At 42.5% G+C, this 14,364-nt stretch overlaps 1 protein-coding gene across 1 annotated transcript in view; it reads left to right on the top strand.

Moving 5' to 3' along the window:
- The window catches only part of LOC110529987 (cadherin-7-like), a 167,387-nt gene that overhangs the window by 32,668 nt on the left and 120,355 nt on the right, over window positions 1-14,364 (top strand). The window contains exon 2 of the mRNA XM_021612703.2: window positions 7,804-8,288. Within this exon, the coding sequence (XP_021468378.2) occupies window positions 8,034-8,288 (255 nt within the window). The 5' untranslated portion in view covers window positions 7,804-8,033. The remainder of the gene's footprint in view (window positions 1-7,803; window positions 8,289-14,364) is intronic.

Below are 14,364 nucleotides of genomic sequence, written 5' to 3'. Positions count from 1 at the left end.
TCTGGGACAGCTAGCACGTCCGGTGAACAGGTCAGGGTTCCATAGCTGCAGGCAGAACAGTTGAAACTGGAGCAGCAGCACGGCCAGGTGGACTAGTGGATAGCAAGGAGTCATCATGCCAGGTAGTCCTGAGGCATGGTCCTAGGGCTCAGGTCCTCAGAGAGAGAGAAAGAAAGAAAGAGAAAGTGAGAATTAGAGAAAGCATACTTAAATTCACACAGGACACCAGATAAGACAGGAGAAGTACTCCAGATATAACAGACTGACCCTAGCCCCCAACACATAAATTACTGCAGCATAAATACTAAGGCTGAGACAGGAGGGGTCAGGAGACACTGTGGCCCCATTTGATGATACCCCCAGACAGGGCCAAACAGGCAGGATATAACCCCACCCACTTTGCCAAAGCACAGCTCCCACACCACTAGAGGGATATCTTCAACCACCAACTTACCATCCTGAGACAAGGCTGAGTATAGCCCACAAAGATCTCCGCCACGGCACAACCCAAGGGGGGCACCAACCCAGACAGGAAGATCACATCAGTGACTCAACCCACTCAAGTGACGCACCCCTCCTAGAGACGGCATGGAAGAGCACCAGTAAGCCAGTGACTCAACCCCTGTAATAGGGTTAGAGGCAGAGAATCCCAGGGGAGAGAGGGGAACAGGCCAGGCAGAGACAGCAAGGGCGGTTCGTTGCTCCAGAGCCTTTCCATTTACCTTCACACTCCTGGGCTAGACTACACTCAATCATATGACCTACTGAAGAGATGAGTCTTCAGTAAAGACTTCAAGGTTGAGAGTCTGTGTCTCTCACATGGGTCGGCAGACCATTCCATAATAATGGAGCTCTATAGGAGAAAGCCCTGCCTCCAGCTGTTTGCTTACAAATTCTAGGGACAATTAGGAGGCCTGCGTCTTGTGACCATAGCGTACATGTAGGTATGTACGGCAGGACCAAATCGGAAAGATAGGTAGGAGCAAGGCTTTGTAGGTTAGCAGCAAAACCTTGAAATCAGCCCTTGCCTTAACAGGAAGCCATTGTAGGGAGGCTAGCACTGGAGTAATATGATCAAATTTGTTGGTTCTAGTCAGGATTCTAGCATCCGTGTTTAGAACTAACTGAAGTTTATTTAGTGCTTTATCCTGGTAGCCGGAAAGTAGAGCATTGCAGTAGTCTAACCTAGAAGTAACAAAAGCATGGATAAATTTTTCTGTATAATTTTTAGACAGAAAGTCTCTGATTTTTGCAATGTTACGTAGATGGAAAAAAGCTGTCCTTGAAACAGTCTTGATATGTTCGTCAAAAGAGAGATCAGGATCCAGTGTAACGCCGAGGTCCTTCACAGTTTTATTTGAGACGACGGTACAACCATCAAAAATAATTATCAGATTCAACAGAAGATCTCTTTGTTTCTTGGGACCTAGAAGAAGCATCTCTGTTTTGTCCGAGTTTAAAAGTAGAACGTTGGCAGCCATCCACTTCCTTATGTCTGAAACACAGGCTTCTAGCGAGGGTAATTTTTGGGCTTCACCATGTTTCATTGAAATGTACAGCTGTGTGTCATCCGCATAGCAGTGAATGTTAACATTATGTTTTTGAATGACATCCCCAAGAGGTAAAATATAGAGTGAAAACAATAGTGGTCCTAAAATGGAACCTTGAGGAACACTGAAGTTTACAGTTGATTTGTCAGAGGACACAAAGACAAACTGATATCTTTCCGACAGATAATATCTAAACCATGCCAGAACTTGTCCGTGTAGACCAATTTGGGTTTCCAATCTCTCCAAAAGAATGTGGTGATCAATGGTATCAAAAGCAGCACTAAGGTCTAGGAGCACGAGGACAGATGCAGTGCCTCGGTCTGACTCCATTAACTTGTTGACGCTACCCATCCCGGTAGCGGGATAATTGTCATCAGCAACCGCTGAATAGCATAGCGCCACAGTCAAATTATATTACTAAAAATGTCATATTCATGAAATCACAAGTGCAATATAGGAAAACACAGTTTAGCCTTTTGTTAATCCACCTGTCGTCTCAGATTTTGAAATTATGCTTTACAGCAAAAGCAATCCAATGGTTTGTGTAAGTTTATCGATAACAAAACATAACATTATGTACACTAAGCATTAAGTAGCTAGGTCACGAAAATCAGAAAAGCAATCAAAAAAATAATTTACCTTTGATGATCTTCGGATGTTTTCACTCACGAGACTCCCAGTTACACAACAAATGATCCTTTTGTTCCATAAAGATTATTTTTATACCCAAAATACCGACGTTTGTTTGTCGCATTATGTTCAGAAATCCTCAAGAAAGAGAGGTCACGACAACGTAGACGTATATTCCAAATAATATCCATAATGTCCACAGAAACATGTCAAACGTTTTTTATAATCAATCCTCATGTTGTTTTAAAAATATATATTAGATAATATATCAACCGAGTGTGTAGGTTTTTCAATAACAGCGGGAGGAACAATGGCAGCTTTACTCAATTGCGCAAAACTCACTCTGAGAGCCCCCAACTATCCACTTACGCAATGTGATCCTTCACGCTCATTTTTCAAAATAAAAGCCTGAAACGATCTGGTGGATATCCCTTTAAATGGAGGATAGGCATGCGTGGGAACAGAGAGGTTTCAAAATAAGAGGCACTTCTTGATTGGATTTTCCACAGGATTTCGCCTGCAATATCAGTTCTGTTATACTCATAGACAATATTTTTACAGTTTTGGAAACTTTAGAGTGTTTTCTATCCTAAGCTGACAATTATATGCATATTCTAATTTCTGGGGCTGAGAAATAGGCAGTTTCAAATGCGTATGTTTTTTAGCCAAAAATGAAAATACTGCCCCCTACAGGCAAAAGGTTCAAAGGTAATTTACCACCTTCACAAGTGCAGTCTCAGTGCTATGATGGGGTCTAAAACCAGACTGAAGCGTTTCGTACACATTGTTTTTCTTCAGGAAGGCAGTGAGTTGCTGCGGAACAGATTTTTCTACAATTTTTCAGAGGAATGGAAGATTCGATATAGGTCAACAGTTTTTTATATTTTCTGGGTCAAGGTTTGGCTTTTTCAAGAGAGGCTTTATTACTTCCACTTTTAGTGAGTTTGGTACACATCCAGTGGATAGAGAGCCGTTTATTATGTTCAACATAGGAGGGCCCAGCACAGGAAGCAGCTCTTTCAGTAGTTTAGTTGGAATAGGGTCCAGTATGCAGCTTGAAGGTTTAGAGGCCATGATTATTTTCGTCATTGTGTCAAAGGATATAGTACTAAAACACTTGAGTGTCTCTCTTGATCCTAGGTCCTGGCAGAGTTGTGCAGACTCAGGACAACTGAGCTTTGGAGTAGTACGCAGATTTAAAGAGTTGTCCGTAATTTGCTTTCTAATGATCATGATCTTTTCCTCAAAGAAGTTCATGAATTTCTTACTGCTGAAGTGAAAGCCATCCTCTCTTGGGGAATGCTGCTTTTTAGTTAGCTTTGCGACAGTATCAAAAATAAATTTCAGATTGTTCTTATTTTCCTCAATTAAGTTGGAAAAATAGGATGATCGAGCAGCAGTGAGGGCTCTTCGATATTGCACGGTACTGTCTTTCCAAACTTGTCGGAAGACTTCCAGTTTGGTGTGGCGCCATTTCCGTTCCAATTTTCTGGAAGCTTGCTTCAGAGCACGGGTATTTTCTGTATACCAGGGAGCTAGTATATTATTACAATTGTTTTTTGTTTTTAGGGGTGCAACTGCATCTAGGGTATTGCGCAAGGTTAAATTTAGTTCCTCGGTTAGGTGGTTAACTGATTTTTGTCCTCTGACGTCCTTGGGTAAGCAGAGGGAGTCTGGAAGGGCATCAAGGAATCTTTGGGTTGTCTGAGAATTTGTAGCACGACTTTTGATGTTCCTTGGTTAGGGTCTGAGCAGATTATTTGTTGTGATTGCAAAAGTAATAAAATGGTGGTCCGATAGTCCAGGATTACGAGGAAACACATTACGATCCACCACATTTATTCCATTGGACAAAACTAGTTCCAGAGTATGACTGTGACAGTGAGTAGGTCCGGAGACATGTTGGACAAAACCCACTGAGTCGATGATGGCTCCGAATGCCTTTTGGAGTAGATCTGTAGACTTCTCCATGTGAATATTAAAATCACCAAAAATGTGAATATTATCTGCTATGACTACAAGGTCCGATAGGAATTCTGGGAACTCAGTGAGGAATGCTGTATATTGCCCAGGAGGCCTGTAAACAGTAGCTATAAAACATGCTTGAGTAGGCTGCATAGATTTCATGACTAGAAGCTCAAAAGACGAAAACGTCAGTTTTTTTTTGTAAATTGAAATTTGCTATTGTAAATGTTAGCAACAACCTCCGCCTTTGCGGGATGCACTATTGTAACCAGGAGGTGAAGCCTCATTTAACACAGTAAATTCATCAGGCTTAAGCCATGTTTCAGTCAGGCCAATCCATCAAGATTATGATCAGTGATTAGTTCATTGACTATAACTGCCTTTGAAGTGAGGGATCTAACATTAAGTAGCCCTATTTTGAGATGTGAGGTATCACGATCTCTTTCAATAATGGCAGGAATGGAGGAGGTCTTTATTCTAGTGAGATTGTTTAGTTTTGCCCAACCTAGGTCGAGGCACAGACACGGTCTCAATGGGGATAGCTGAGCTGACTACACTAAGCTGGCAGGCTGGCTAACAGCTAGGATGGAGTCCGTCACTCCTCAACAGGTCAGGCTTGGTCCTGTTTGTGGGTGAGTCCCAGAAAGAGGGCCAATTATTTACAAATTCTATCTTTTGGGAGGGGCAGAAAACAGTTTTCAACCAGCAATTGAATTGTGTGTGACTGCTGTAGAGCTCATCACTTCCCCCTAACTGGGAGGGTGCCAGAGACAATTACTCGATGCCGACACATCTTTCTTGCTGGTTTACAGGCTGAAGCTATGTTGCGCTTGGTGACCTCTGACTGTTTCATTCTAAAATGTTTTAGCTATGTTGGTGCCGACGTGGATAACAATATCTCTATACTCTCTACACTCGCCAGTTTTAGCTTTAGCCAGCACCATCTTCAGATTAGCCTTAACGTCGGTAGCCCTGCCCCCTGGTAAACAGTGTATGATCGCTGGATGATTCGTTTTAAGTCTAATACTAATGTAATGGTAATGGAGTCGCCAATGACTAGGGTTTTCAATTTGTCAGAGCTAATGGTGGGAAGCTTCGGCGTCTCAGAACTCGTAACGGGAGGAGTAGAGACCAGAGAAGACTCGGCTGAATGAGCGACACCAGGTTGAGCATTCCTAGAGCATTTCCCTCCAGAAGCCATGAGAAAGTTGCCCGGCTGCGGGGACCGTGTGTCACGCCTTAGTTATCTTTGTTTTCTTTATTATTTTGGTTAGGTCAGGGTGTGATGAGGGTGGTATGTGTGTTTTTGTCTTGTCTAGGGTTTTTTGTATATCTATGGGGTTTTGGTATTGTCTAGGTAAATGTAGGTTTCTGGTGGCCTGAATTGGTTCCCAATCAGAGACAGCTGTTTATCGTTGTCTCTGATTGGGGATCCTATTTAGGTTGCCATTTTTCCATTTTGGTTTGGTGGGTTATTGTCTATGTGTAGTTGCACGTCAGCACTTGTGTTTATAGCGTCACGTTCGTTTTGTTCGTTTGTGTTCTTCGTGTAAATAAAGAAGAATATTCTTATCACGCTGCCCCTTGGTCTCGTCGTTATGATGAACGCGACACCGTGCGAGGGGATTTGTACCAACGTTACTATCTGTACTTACTGGTGGCACAGACGCTGTTTCATCCTTTCCTACACTGAAATTACCCTTGCCTAATGATTGAGTCTGAAGCTGGGCTTGCAGCACAGCTATCCTCGCCGTAAGGCGATCGTTCTCCTATATATTATGAATACAGCGACTGCAATTAGAAGGCATCATGTTAATGTTACTACTTAGCTTTGGCTGTTGGAAGTCCTGACGAACCATGTCCAGATAAAGCGTCCAGAGTGAAAAAGTTGAATGAAAAAAAAGTTGAGTGTGGGGAAAAAACTAAAAATATAAACGGTAATTAAAAAGTAAAAAACGTAAAGTTGTCTGGTAGCTAAGTAAGGTTGGCAACAAAATGCACAGCAACACTTAAACAAGTCTGCAAGTTGTGACCTGAAATGACGGAAAAACAGTGTGGATTCTATCAGTATTTACCGACTTCAGGTACCTTTTGTAGTTACCAGAACTTAAATATATTTATCTCGGTAGAAACTTTGTCATGGTGTTACTTGTGTTATTATTGCTTACAGAGGTGTCATGCCCTTCCAAGGTGCACCACTTAGGAAAGATATGCTAGGCAGGACATTAGATATTGTAGTGTGTGCAAACTGTGCCGTCAGTGGAGGAGGAGAGAAAGTGTTGAGTGACACACAGCTGTTGATTTGATTTTAGCTGCCGATGCTTGGCAGGACTCACAGAAAGTAAGTTTGTAAATTAATTAAATCAAGCTATGTAGCCTATTGATGCCTTCTTGATGAAAAATTATTATAAAGTGTTTTGTTGTTTCTATATAATACTAGCCACCTAGCAATTATTTAGCTAGCCAGCTAAATAGGTTCCCAATCGCCTAGCCTCATAACTAGCTACCAAGCCATTTTAGGCTATTAATCAAGTTAAAGTATTTTGTCTAACTATCTTAGCTGGCATACTTGCGGGCAAAGTTGCTAGACTTTAGAGAATACCAAAATGTGCTTTAATTCTTAGGTTATGATACTATATACCAGACATAAAAGTTTGTAAAAAACAAACTAGAGTCAAAGTCCTCGTCCCCACTGAAATCTAATTATCATAAGAAAAAAATCACCATAAAAATCTGTACATTTTAGCTAGAGATATCAGTTATTTTCCTCAATCCACAGCATCCGCTGATGTCTCACTTCCGCATCTGCTGTGCATGGTGACAGAGCTAGAGCTCTTCTCACAAAATCGTCTGTAGTGTCCGAACTGTTTTGTCCCCTCTATGGAAAGATGAGACTCTCGCGAACACGATGGTATTCTCCATGTTGCTCTTACGACCCCCACAAGCTTCTTAGAACTCGTCTGAATTCAGTACAACTGATCTGCCAACTTCTGTCTATAGCGTCCAAACAGTTTTGGCTGTACGCTAATATGACCCCTCTGTGGAAACGTGAGACTCTCACAAACACGTACATGCCCACAGGCCTCACAAGACTCTGAAAAATGAAGAAAGAAAGAACTGAAAAATGTTATGGAAGTACTGTTCAGTGCCAAAAATAAGGGATTAAATACAACAACAACAAACAATACAAAACAATTATTACAAATGTTTCCTGATCTTTCTTATATCTCTAGGACAGACACTTCAGAACAGATTTTGTTTTGATTTGTTTGTGGGACTATCAGTTCCATGTAGTGAATTTGTTATCCAATGCATTTGTATGGTCTAATACCAGTAAGGCCACACATTTTTTAAATCAAATAAATGTTTTATATTTTGGGGGGATACTTCAAGGGGTCTTAAAATTAAAAATCAAATAGCTAAATGATCCCACATTGACAAATGCTAATTCTCTGGAGAAAAAAATGAATGGGTGCATGTTATCCCTGACTGCTTGTTATCATACATGTAAGCCTTGGCATGAGAATTTTCATCCAATGTTGAATCTCTCTCTCCACCTCACCTTCTTTTCCCTCTCGCCCTCCCCTCTCCTTCTCTTCCTTCCTTCCTTCCTTCATTCCTTTCTCTCCCTCCCACCCTCTCTCTTTCTTTCTGATAGGCTCCAATTATTCATTGTGCTCAGAAGACCATTCTGCTGCAGTAGCCGTTTTCTGACTCCTTGACAACCAACAATAACTATCCTACGTCTGTCTGCTGAAGGATATACTTGCTCATTAAACAAACAACACCTGCCCTGGGGTGTTGCTTCTGTTGAACCCCAAAATCCACCCTGTGGATGGTTGACAACATTTCTTATTGAGTCTTTCGCAGTTCATTTTCACCCAAAAAATGTGTATCGTAATGATGAGACTGAACTGTTCCCCCATGTGGAGTGTGGTTAGCCTTTTGACTTTGTTGCTATTACCACTTTGGGAGATGGGCTGCTCTGGCCTGAGCTTTAACTCAGTGCCCCTGCCGCCGGTCGGGACATACCAAAGAAGCTGCGAAGGAGGGGCACACCACAGGCAGAGGCGCAGTTGGGTGTGGAATCAGTTCTTCGTGCTGGAGGAGTACACAGGGGACGAGCCACTCTACGTGGGCAAGGTAAGAATTTCTCTCTCATCTGGGTTCTCTCTCAGCTGTGCATTTATACAGGGAACCGGTGGATGTGTGACTGTTCTAATATGGACACCATACAGGTGGATTCGGTGAAGGGGAGAAAAGATGCTGAGTACAAGATGATCAAAAAGTCTTGACCCAACTATGACTTGAGTTAATACTACTTGTGTTATCCAATACTTATTTACCTGTTTATGCATTTGTTAAAGATGTGAGTTCACAGGAAGGATTTAGGAGAAACAGAGAACATTTTGCGTTTCAGAGAGTCTCGGGGTCTCAGGTCTCCTCCCATCTCCATTAGATGCTCTTGTGTAGACAATAGACAAACAGTGTGCTGTGTGTTATTAGTTTATTTTTCTTGTTTATATTGAATACATTATTTAAACATTCACAGTGTAGTTTGGAAAAAGTTTGTGAACCCCTAGGCTAATTACTTTTCCAAAAAGCTAATTGGAGTCAGGAGTCAGCTAACCTGGAGTCCAATCAATGAGACAAGATTGAAGATGGTGGTTAGAGCTGCCCTGCCCTATAAAATACACTCACAAAATTTGAGTTTGCTATTCACAAGAAGCATTAGTTCTCAGAAGACCTAATATTAAGGATTGTTGACTTGCAAAAAGCTGGAAAGGGTTACAAAAATATCTCTAAAAGCCTTGATGTTCATCAGTCCACGGTAAGACAAATTGTCTATAAATGGAGAAAGTTCAGCACTGATGCTACTCCCTAGGAGTGGCCGTCCTGCAAAGATGACTGCAAGAGCACAGCGCAGAATGCTCAATGAGGTTAAGAAGAATCCCAGAGTGTCAGCTAAAGATTTACAGAAATCTCTGGAACATGCTAACATCTCTGTTGACGAATCTACGATACGTAAAACAAGAATGGTGTTCATGGGAGGAAACCACGGAAGAAGCCACTGCTGTCCAAAAAAAACATTGCTGCACATCTGAAGTTTGCAAAAGAGCACCTGGATGTTCCACAGCGCTTCTGGAAAAATATTCTGTGTACAGACAAACACTAAAGTTGAGTTGTTTGGATGGAACAAACAACACTATGTGTGGAGAAAAAAAGGCACAGCACAACCACATCAAAACCTTATCCCACCTGTAAAGTATGGTGGAGGGAGCATCATGGTTTGGGGCTGCGTAAGGGCCTGGACAGCTTGCTATCATCAACGGAAAAATGAATTCCCAAGTTTATCAAGACATTTTGCAGGGGAATGAATGTATAGCTATTTGTCCGCCAATTGAAGCTCAACAGAAGTTGGGTGATGCAACAGGACAATGACCCAAAACACAGGAGTAAATCAACATCAGTCCTAACCTCAACCCGATTTAAAATACTGTGGCATGACCTCGAGAACGGTTCACACCACATGTTCTAAGAATATTGCTGAACTGAAACAGTTTTGTAAAGATGAATGGTCCAAAATTCCTCCTGACTGTTGTGCAGGTCTGATCCTCAACTACAGAAAACATTTGGTTGAGTTTATTGCTGCCAACCAGTTATTAAATCCAAGGGTTCACATACTTTTCCACCCTACACTGAATGTTTACATGGTGTGTTCAATAAAGACATGACATAATAGAATTGTTTGTGTTATTAGTTTAAGTAGACTGTGTTTGTCTATTGTTGTGACTTAGATGAAGATCAGATCAAATTTTATGATCAAATTATGCAGAAACCCAGGTAATTCCAAAGGGTTCACATAGTTTTTCTTGCCACTGTATGTGATTATGGCAGCTAAACCAAATGGCTGGATTGGGTACACATATCCACAAGGAAAAGGAAGCTCTGGCTGTGTCATGCCCTGATCTGTTTCACCTGTCCTTGTGCTTGTCTCCACCCCCTCCAAGTGTCACCCACTTGTCCTCTGGGTATTTATACCTGTGTTTTCTGTCTGTGCCAGTTCGTCTTGTTTGCTTAAGCCTACCAGTGGTTTGTCTCAGCTCATTTTTCCCCAGTCGCTCTTTCTCGTCCTCCTGGTTTTTGACCCTTGCCTGTCCTGACCAGGTACCTGCTCGCCTGACCACTCTGCCTGTCCCCGACCTGAGCCGGCCTGCCATCCTGTACCTTTGTTCCACCTCTGGATTACCGAACTCTGCCTGACCTGACCCTGTGCTTGCCTGTCGTCCTGTAACTTGGCCTCTACTCTGGATTATCGACCCCTGCCTAACTTAACCTGTCGTTTGCCCGCCCCTGTTACAATAAACATTGGTACTTCACACAGTCTGCACTTGGGTCTTACCTTGATTCCTGATAGATTGTTGGGCAATACAAGGGGAAGAAAGTAATTCAAACACCCAACTAACACTGTATGTGGAAATTAAACTGAAATTATACTGTAACAACACTAGTCGATAGGCACCTTACGATTGGAATAGGGGTTAGGGTGTTCCTCTTTGGGCCTGGTGATTTGGGTTGCGGACTACTAGTGAACTCATGCTACTGCCTCCGTTAATTAAAATACTACAAGAGATACTATTGTTGAATGGCACTGAGTTGGCAAAACAGAGACATTGGAAAACTACATACTGTACAGCAACAGGGAGGTCTGGATGGCACAGGCATAAGATTATTTGAATCCCTTAATCAACCCTACCATAGTCTACAGTAAATGAAGACATAGTAAAGGTACTTAAGCAGTGACATTTTCTTATGACTCAATTTATCTCGTTTACGATCTGAAAGAAAAGCCGAATAGCAATTGTATCAAAGAGGCCTCTTGAACGCGAGGGTGTACATCCTCTCATTTGATACTCGACCCAGTCAAATAATCGCTGACAGTTCATTGCGATCGAAAGCTTCCTTTATCTTTCAAATGCTTTCAGTATTTAAACAGATCTTGTATGTAGATGGCAGGGGCATTCTGTGACGGCCCTGAATTTTTCTGAACCGTCTCAGTGCTTCTCCTTCCAATAGGGCGCTTCCCCTTCAATTCCCAATTAAATAGTGCTTCTCCTTCCAACAGGGCCCTTTTCCCAGTAATTCCCAATTAAATAGCCAGCATCAGCTGCGCAAAAGTGGGGTTGTGATGGAGACGTGAATGAGGACGTGTTCATCCCTCAGTTCCGAAGCTTCTCTATCCCGTTTGTTTTGTTGCCTTTAAACGTGTTCATCCCTCAGTTCCGAAGCTTCTCTATCCCGTTTGTTTTGTTGCCTTTAAACGTGTGTTTTGTAGCCTAATAGAGTTTACCCAGGATCGGATCCACTCTTTGCGACAACCTTTTTGTATACGGTATTTAATTTGTTTTGATGTGATGTATACTGTGATGATTTATGTAGTTAGTTGTAGTTGAGAACTTAGTAAGAGTTGATACGCTTTATAGTTGTGTGGTAAAACAATTGTTATATTGATTGTATGATTTGATAGTGGGTGTACGCTACACTTGTAGGAACGGACAAACACTGCGTGACTAAGGTCACTTGAGTTCCCTGAACTCCTTTACCGGGCTGGACTCTTACCAGGCTGGACTTTTAGGCCCGAGGTACAGGACATTTCTGGAGGAACCAGAACTCATTGTGTTATATTATTATATGTGTGTGTAATCATGTATGTTGGTAATACAACCCACGCAAAATAATATAGTTGTTTTTTAAGTTCTTTCCAATGTTTTAAGGGTTAATGAAAAGTGTATTTCCATCCTGACTTTTACACAAGTCCTTTTGTACTGGTGTAGACTTGACTGATCAGATGGGACTCATTCCCATCTGTCTGGACCTCTGACAGTCTCTACGGGTGTGCCACAGGGTTCAATTTTCGGGCCGACTCTCTTTTCTGTATACATCAATAATGTTGCTCTTGCTGCTGGTGATTCTCTGATCCACCTCTACGCAGACGACACTATTCTGTATACTTCTGGCACCTCCTTGGACACTGTGTTAACTAACCTCCAGACGAACTTCAATGCCATACAACTCTCCTTCCGTGGCCTCCAACTGCTCTTAAACGCAAGTAAAACTAAATGCATGCTTTTCAATCGATCACTGCCCGCACCTGCTCGCCCGTCCAGCATCACTACTCAGGACGGTTCTGACTTAGAATACGTGGACAACTACAAATACCTGGGTGTCTGGTTAGACTGTAAACTCTCCTTCCAGACTCACATTAAGCAGCTCCAATCCAAAATTACATCTAGAATCGGCTTCCTATATCACAACAAAGCATCCTTCACTCATGCTGCCAAACATACCATCGTAAAACTGACCATCCTACCGATCCTCGACTTCGGTGATGTCATCTATAAAATAGCCTCCAACACTCTACTCAACAAACTGGATGCAGTCTATCACAGTGCCATCCGTTTTGTCACCAAAGCCCCATACACTACCCGCCATTGCGACCTGTACGCTCTCGTTGGTTGGCCCTCGCTTCATACTCGTCGCCAAACCCACTGGCTACAGGTTATCTACAAGTCTCTGCTAGGTAACGTCCCGCCTTATCTCAGCTCACTGGTCACCATAGCAGCACCCACTTGTAGCACGCGCTCCAGCAGGTATCTCTCACTGGTCACCCCCAAAGCCAATTCCTCCTTTGGTCATCTTTCCTTCCAGTTCTCTGCTGCCCATGACTGGAACGAATTGCAAAAATCTTTGAAGCTGGAGACTCACATCTCCCTCACTAGCTTTAAGCACCAGCTGTCAGAGCAGTTTACAGATCACTGCACCTGTACTTAGTCTATCTGTAAACAGCCCATCTATCTACCTACGTCATCCCCATACTGGTATTTAATTATTTATTTTGCTCCTTTGCACCCCAGTATCTCTACCTGCACATTCATCTTCTGCCGATCTACCATTCCAGTGTTTATTTGCTACATTGTAATTACATCGCCAACATGGCCTATTTATTTCCTTAACTTACCTCATTTGCACTCACTGTATATAGACTTTTTGTTTTCTTTTGTTCTACTGTATTATTGACTGTATATTTTGTTTATTCCATGTGTAACTCTGTTGTTGTATGTGTCGAATTGCTGCGCTTTATCTTGGCCAGGTCGCAGTTGCAAATGAGAACTTGTTCTCACCAACCTACCTGGTTAAATAAAGGTGAAATAAATAAAAAAATCAAACCAAAAGGAGAAACTAATGTTTTCTCTGGTAGGCACAACCTACCTGGCACCCCTATAAATAATAACCTCAAGTCAAAACTGTTACAATACAGCGATGAACACGTCTCTTTCGCTTGAGAATCCAAGATGTTGTTGGAACGCGTGTCTCTCATGAGGGCGAATCTTCCGAGTGTTGCCTTACACGTAAATTAATTTTGAGCATGCGGACAAGTGGGAGGACACCACCACAAAGCCATGAACGTAACCATTTGTGAGTCCTTAGTCTTATCGGCACATTTTAGCAGTGGTGGAAAAAGTACTAAATTGTCATACTTAAGAAAAAGTAAAGATACTTTCATAGAAAATGAAGGCACACATCTGTCTATATAAGGTCCCACAGTTGACAGTGCATGACAGAGCAAAAACTAAGCCATGGGGTCAAAGGAATTGTCCATAGAGCTCCGAGATAGGATTGTGTTGAGGCACAGATCTGGGGAAGGGTACCATCATTCTTTAATGGAAGAACCAAGACTCTTCCTAGAGCTGGCCGCTCATCCAAACTGAGCAATCGGGGAGAAGGGCCTTTGTCGGGGAGGTGACCAAGAATCCGATGGTCATTCTGACAGAGCTCCAGAGTTCCTCTGTGGAGATGGGATAACCTTCCAGAAGGAAAACCATCTCTGCAGCACTTCACCATTCAGGTCTTTATGTTAGACTGGCCAGACGGAAGCCACTCCTCAGTAAAAGGCACATGATAGCCCGCTTGTAGTTTGCCAAAAGGCACCTAAACGACTCTCAGACCATGAGAAACAAGATTCTCTGGTCTGATGAAACCAATATTAAACACTTTGGCCTAAATGCCAAGCATCAGGTCTGGAGGAAACCAGGCACCGCTCATCACCCGGCCAATACCATCCTTACGGTGAAGCATGGTGGTGGCAGCATCATGCTTTGGGGATGTTTTTCAGGGACTGGGAGACTCATCAGGATCGAGGAAAGATGAACGGAGCAAA

This window comes from Oncorhynchus mykiss, chromosome 8 (assembly GCF_013265735.2).
Source record: "Oncorhynchus mykiss isolate Arlee chromosome 8, USDA_OmykA_1.1, whole genome shotgun sequence".
Lineage (NCBI taxonomy): Eukaryota > Metazoa > Chordata > Actinopteri > Salmoniformes > Salmonidae > Oncorhynchus > Oncorhynchus mykiss.
The sequence above is the reverse complement of the archived record's forward strand: the minus strand, read 5'-3'. Positions and strand labels throughout refer to the sequence as shown.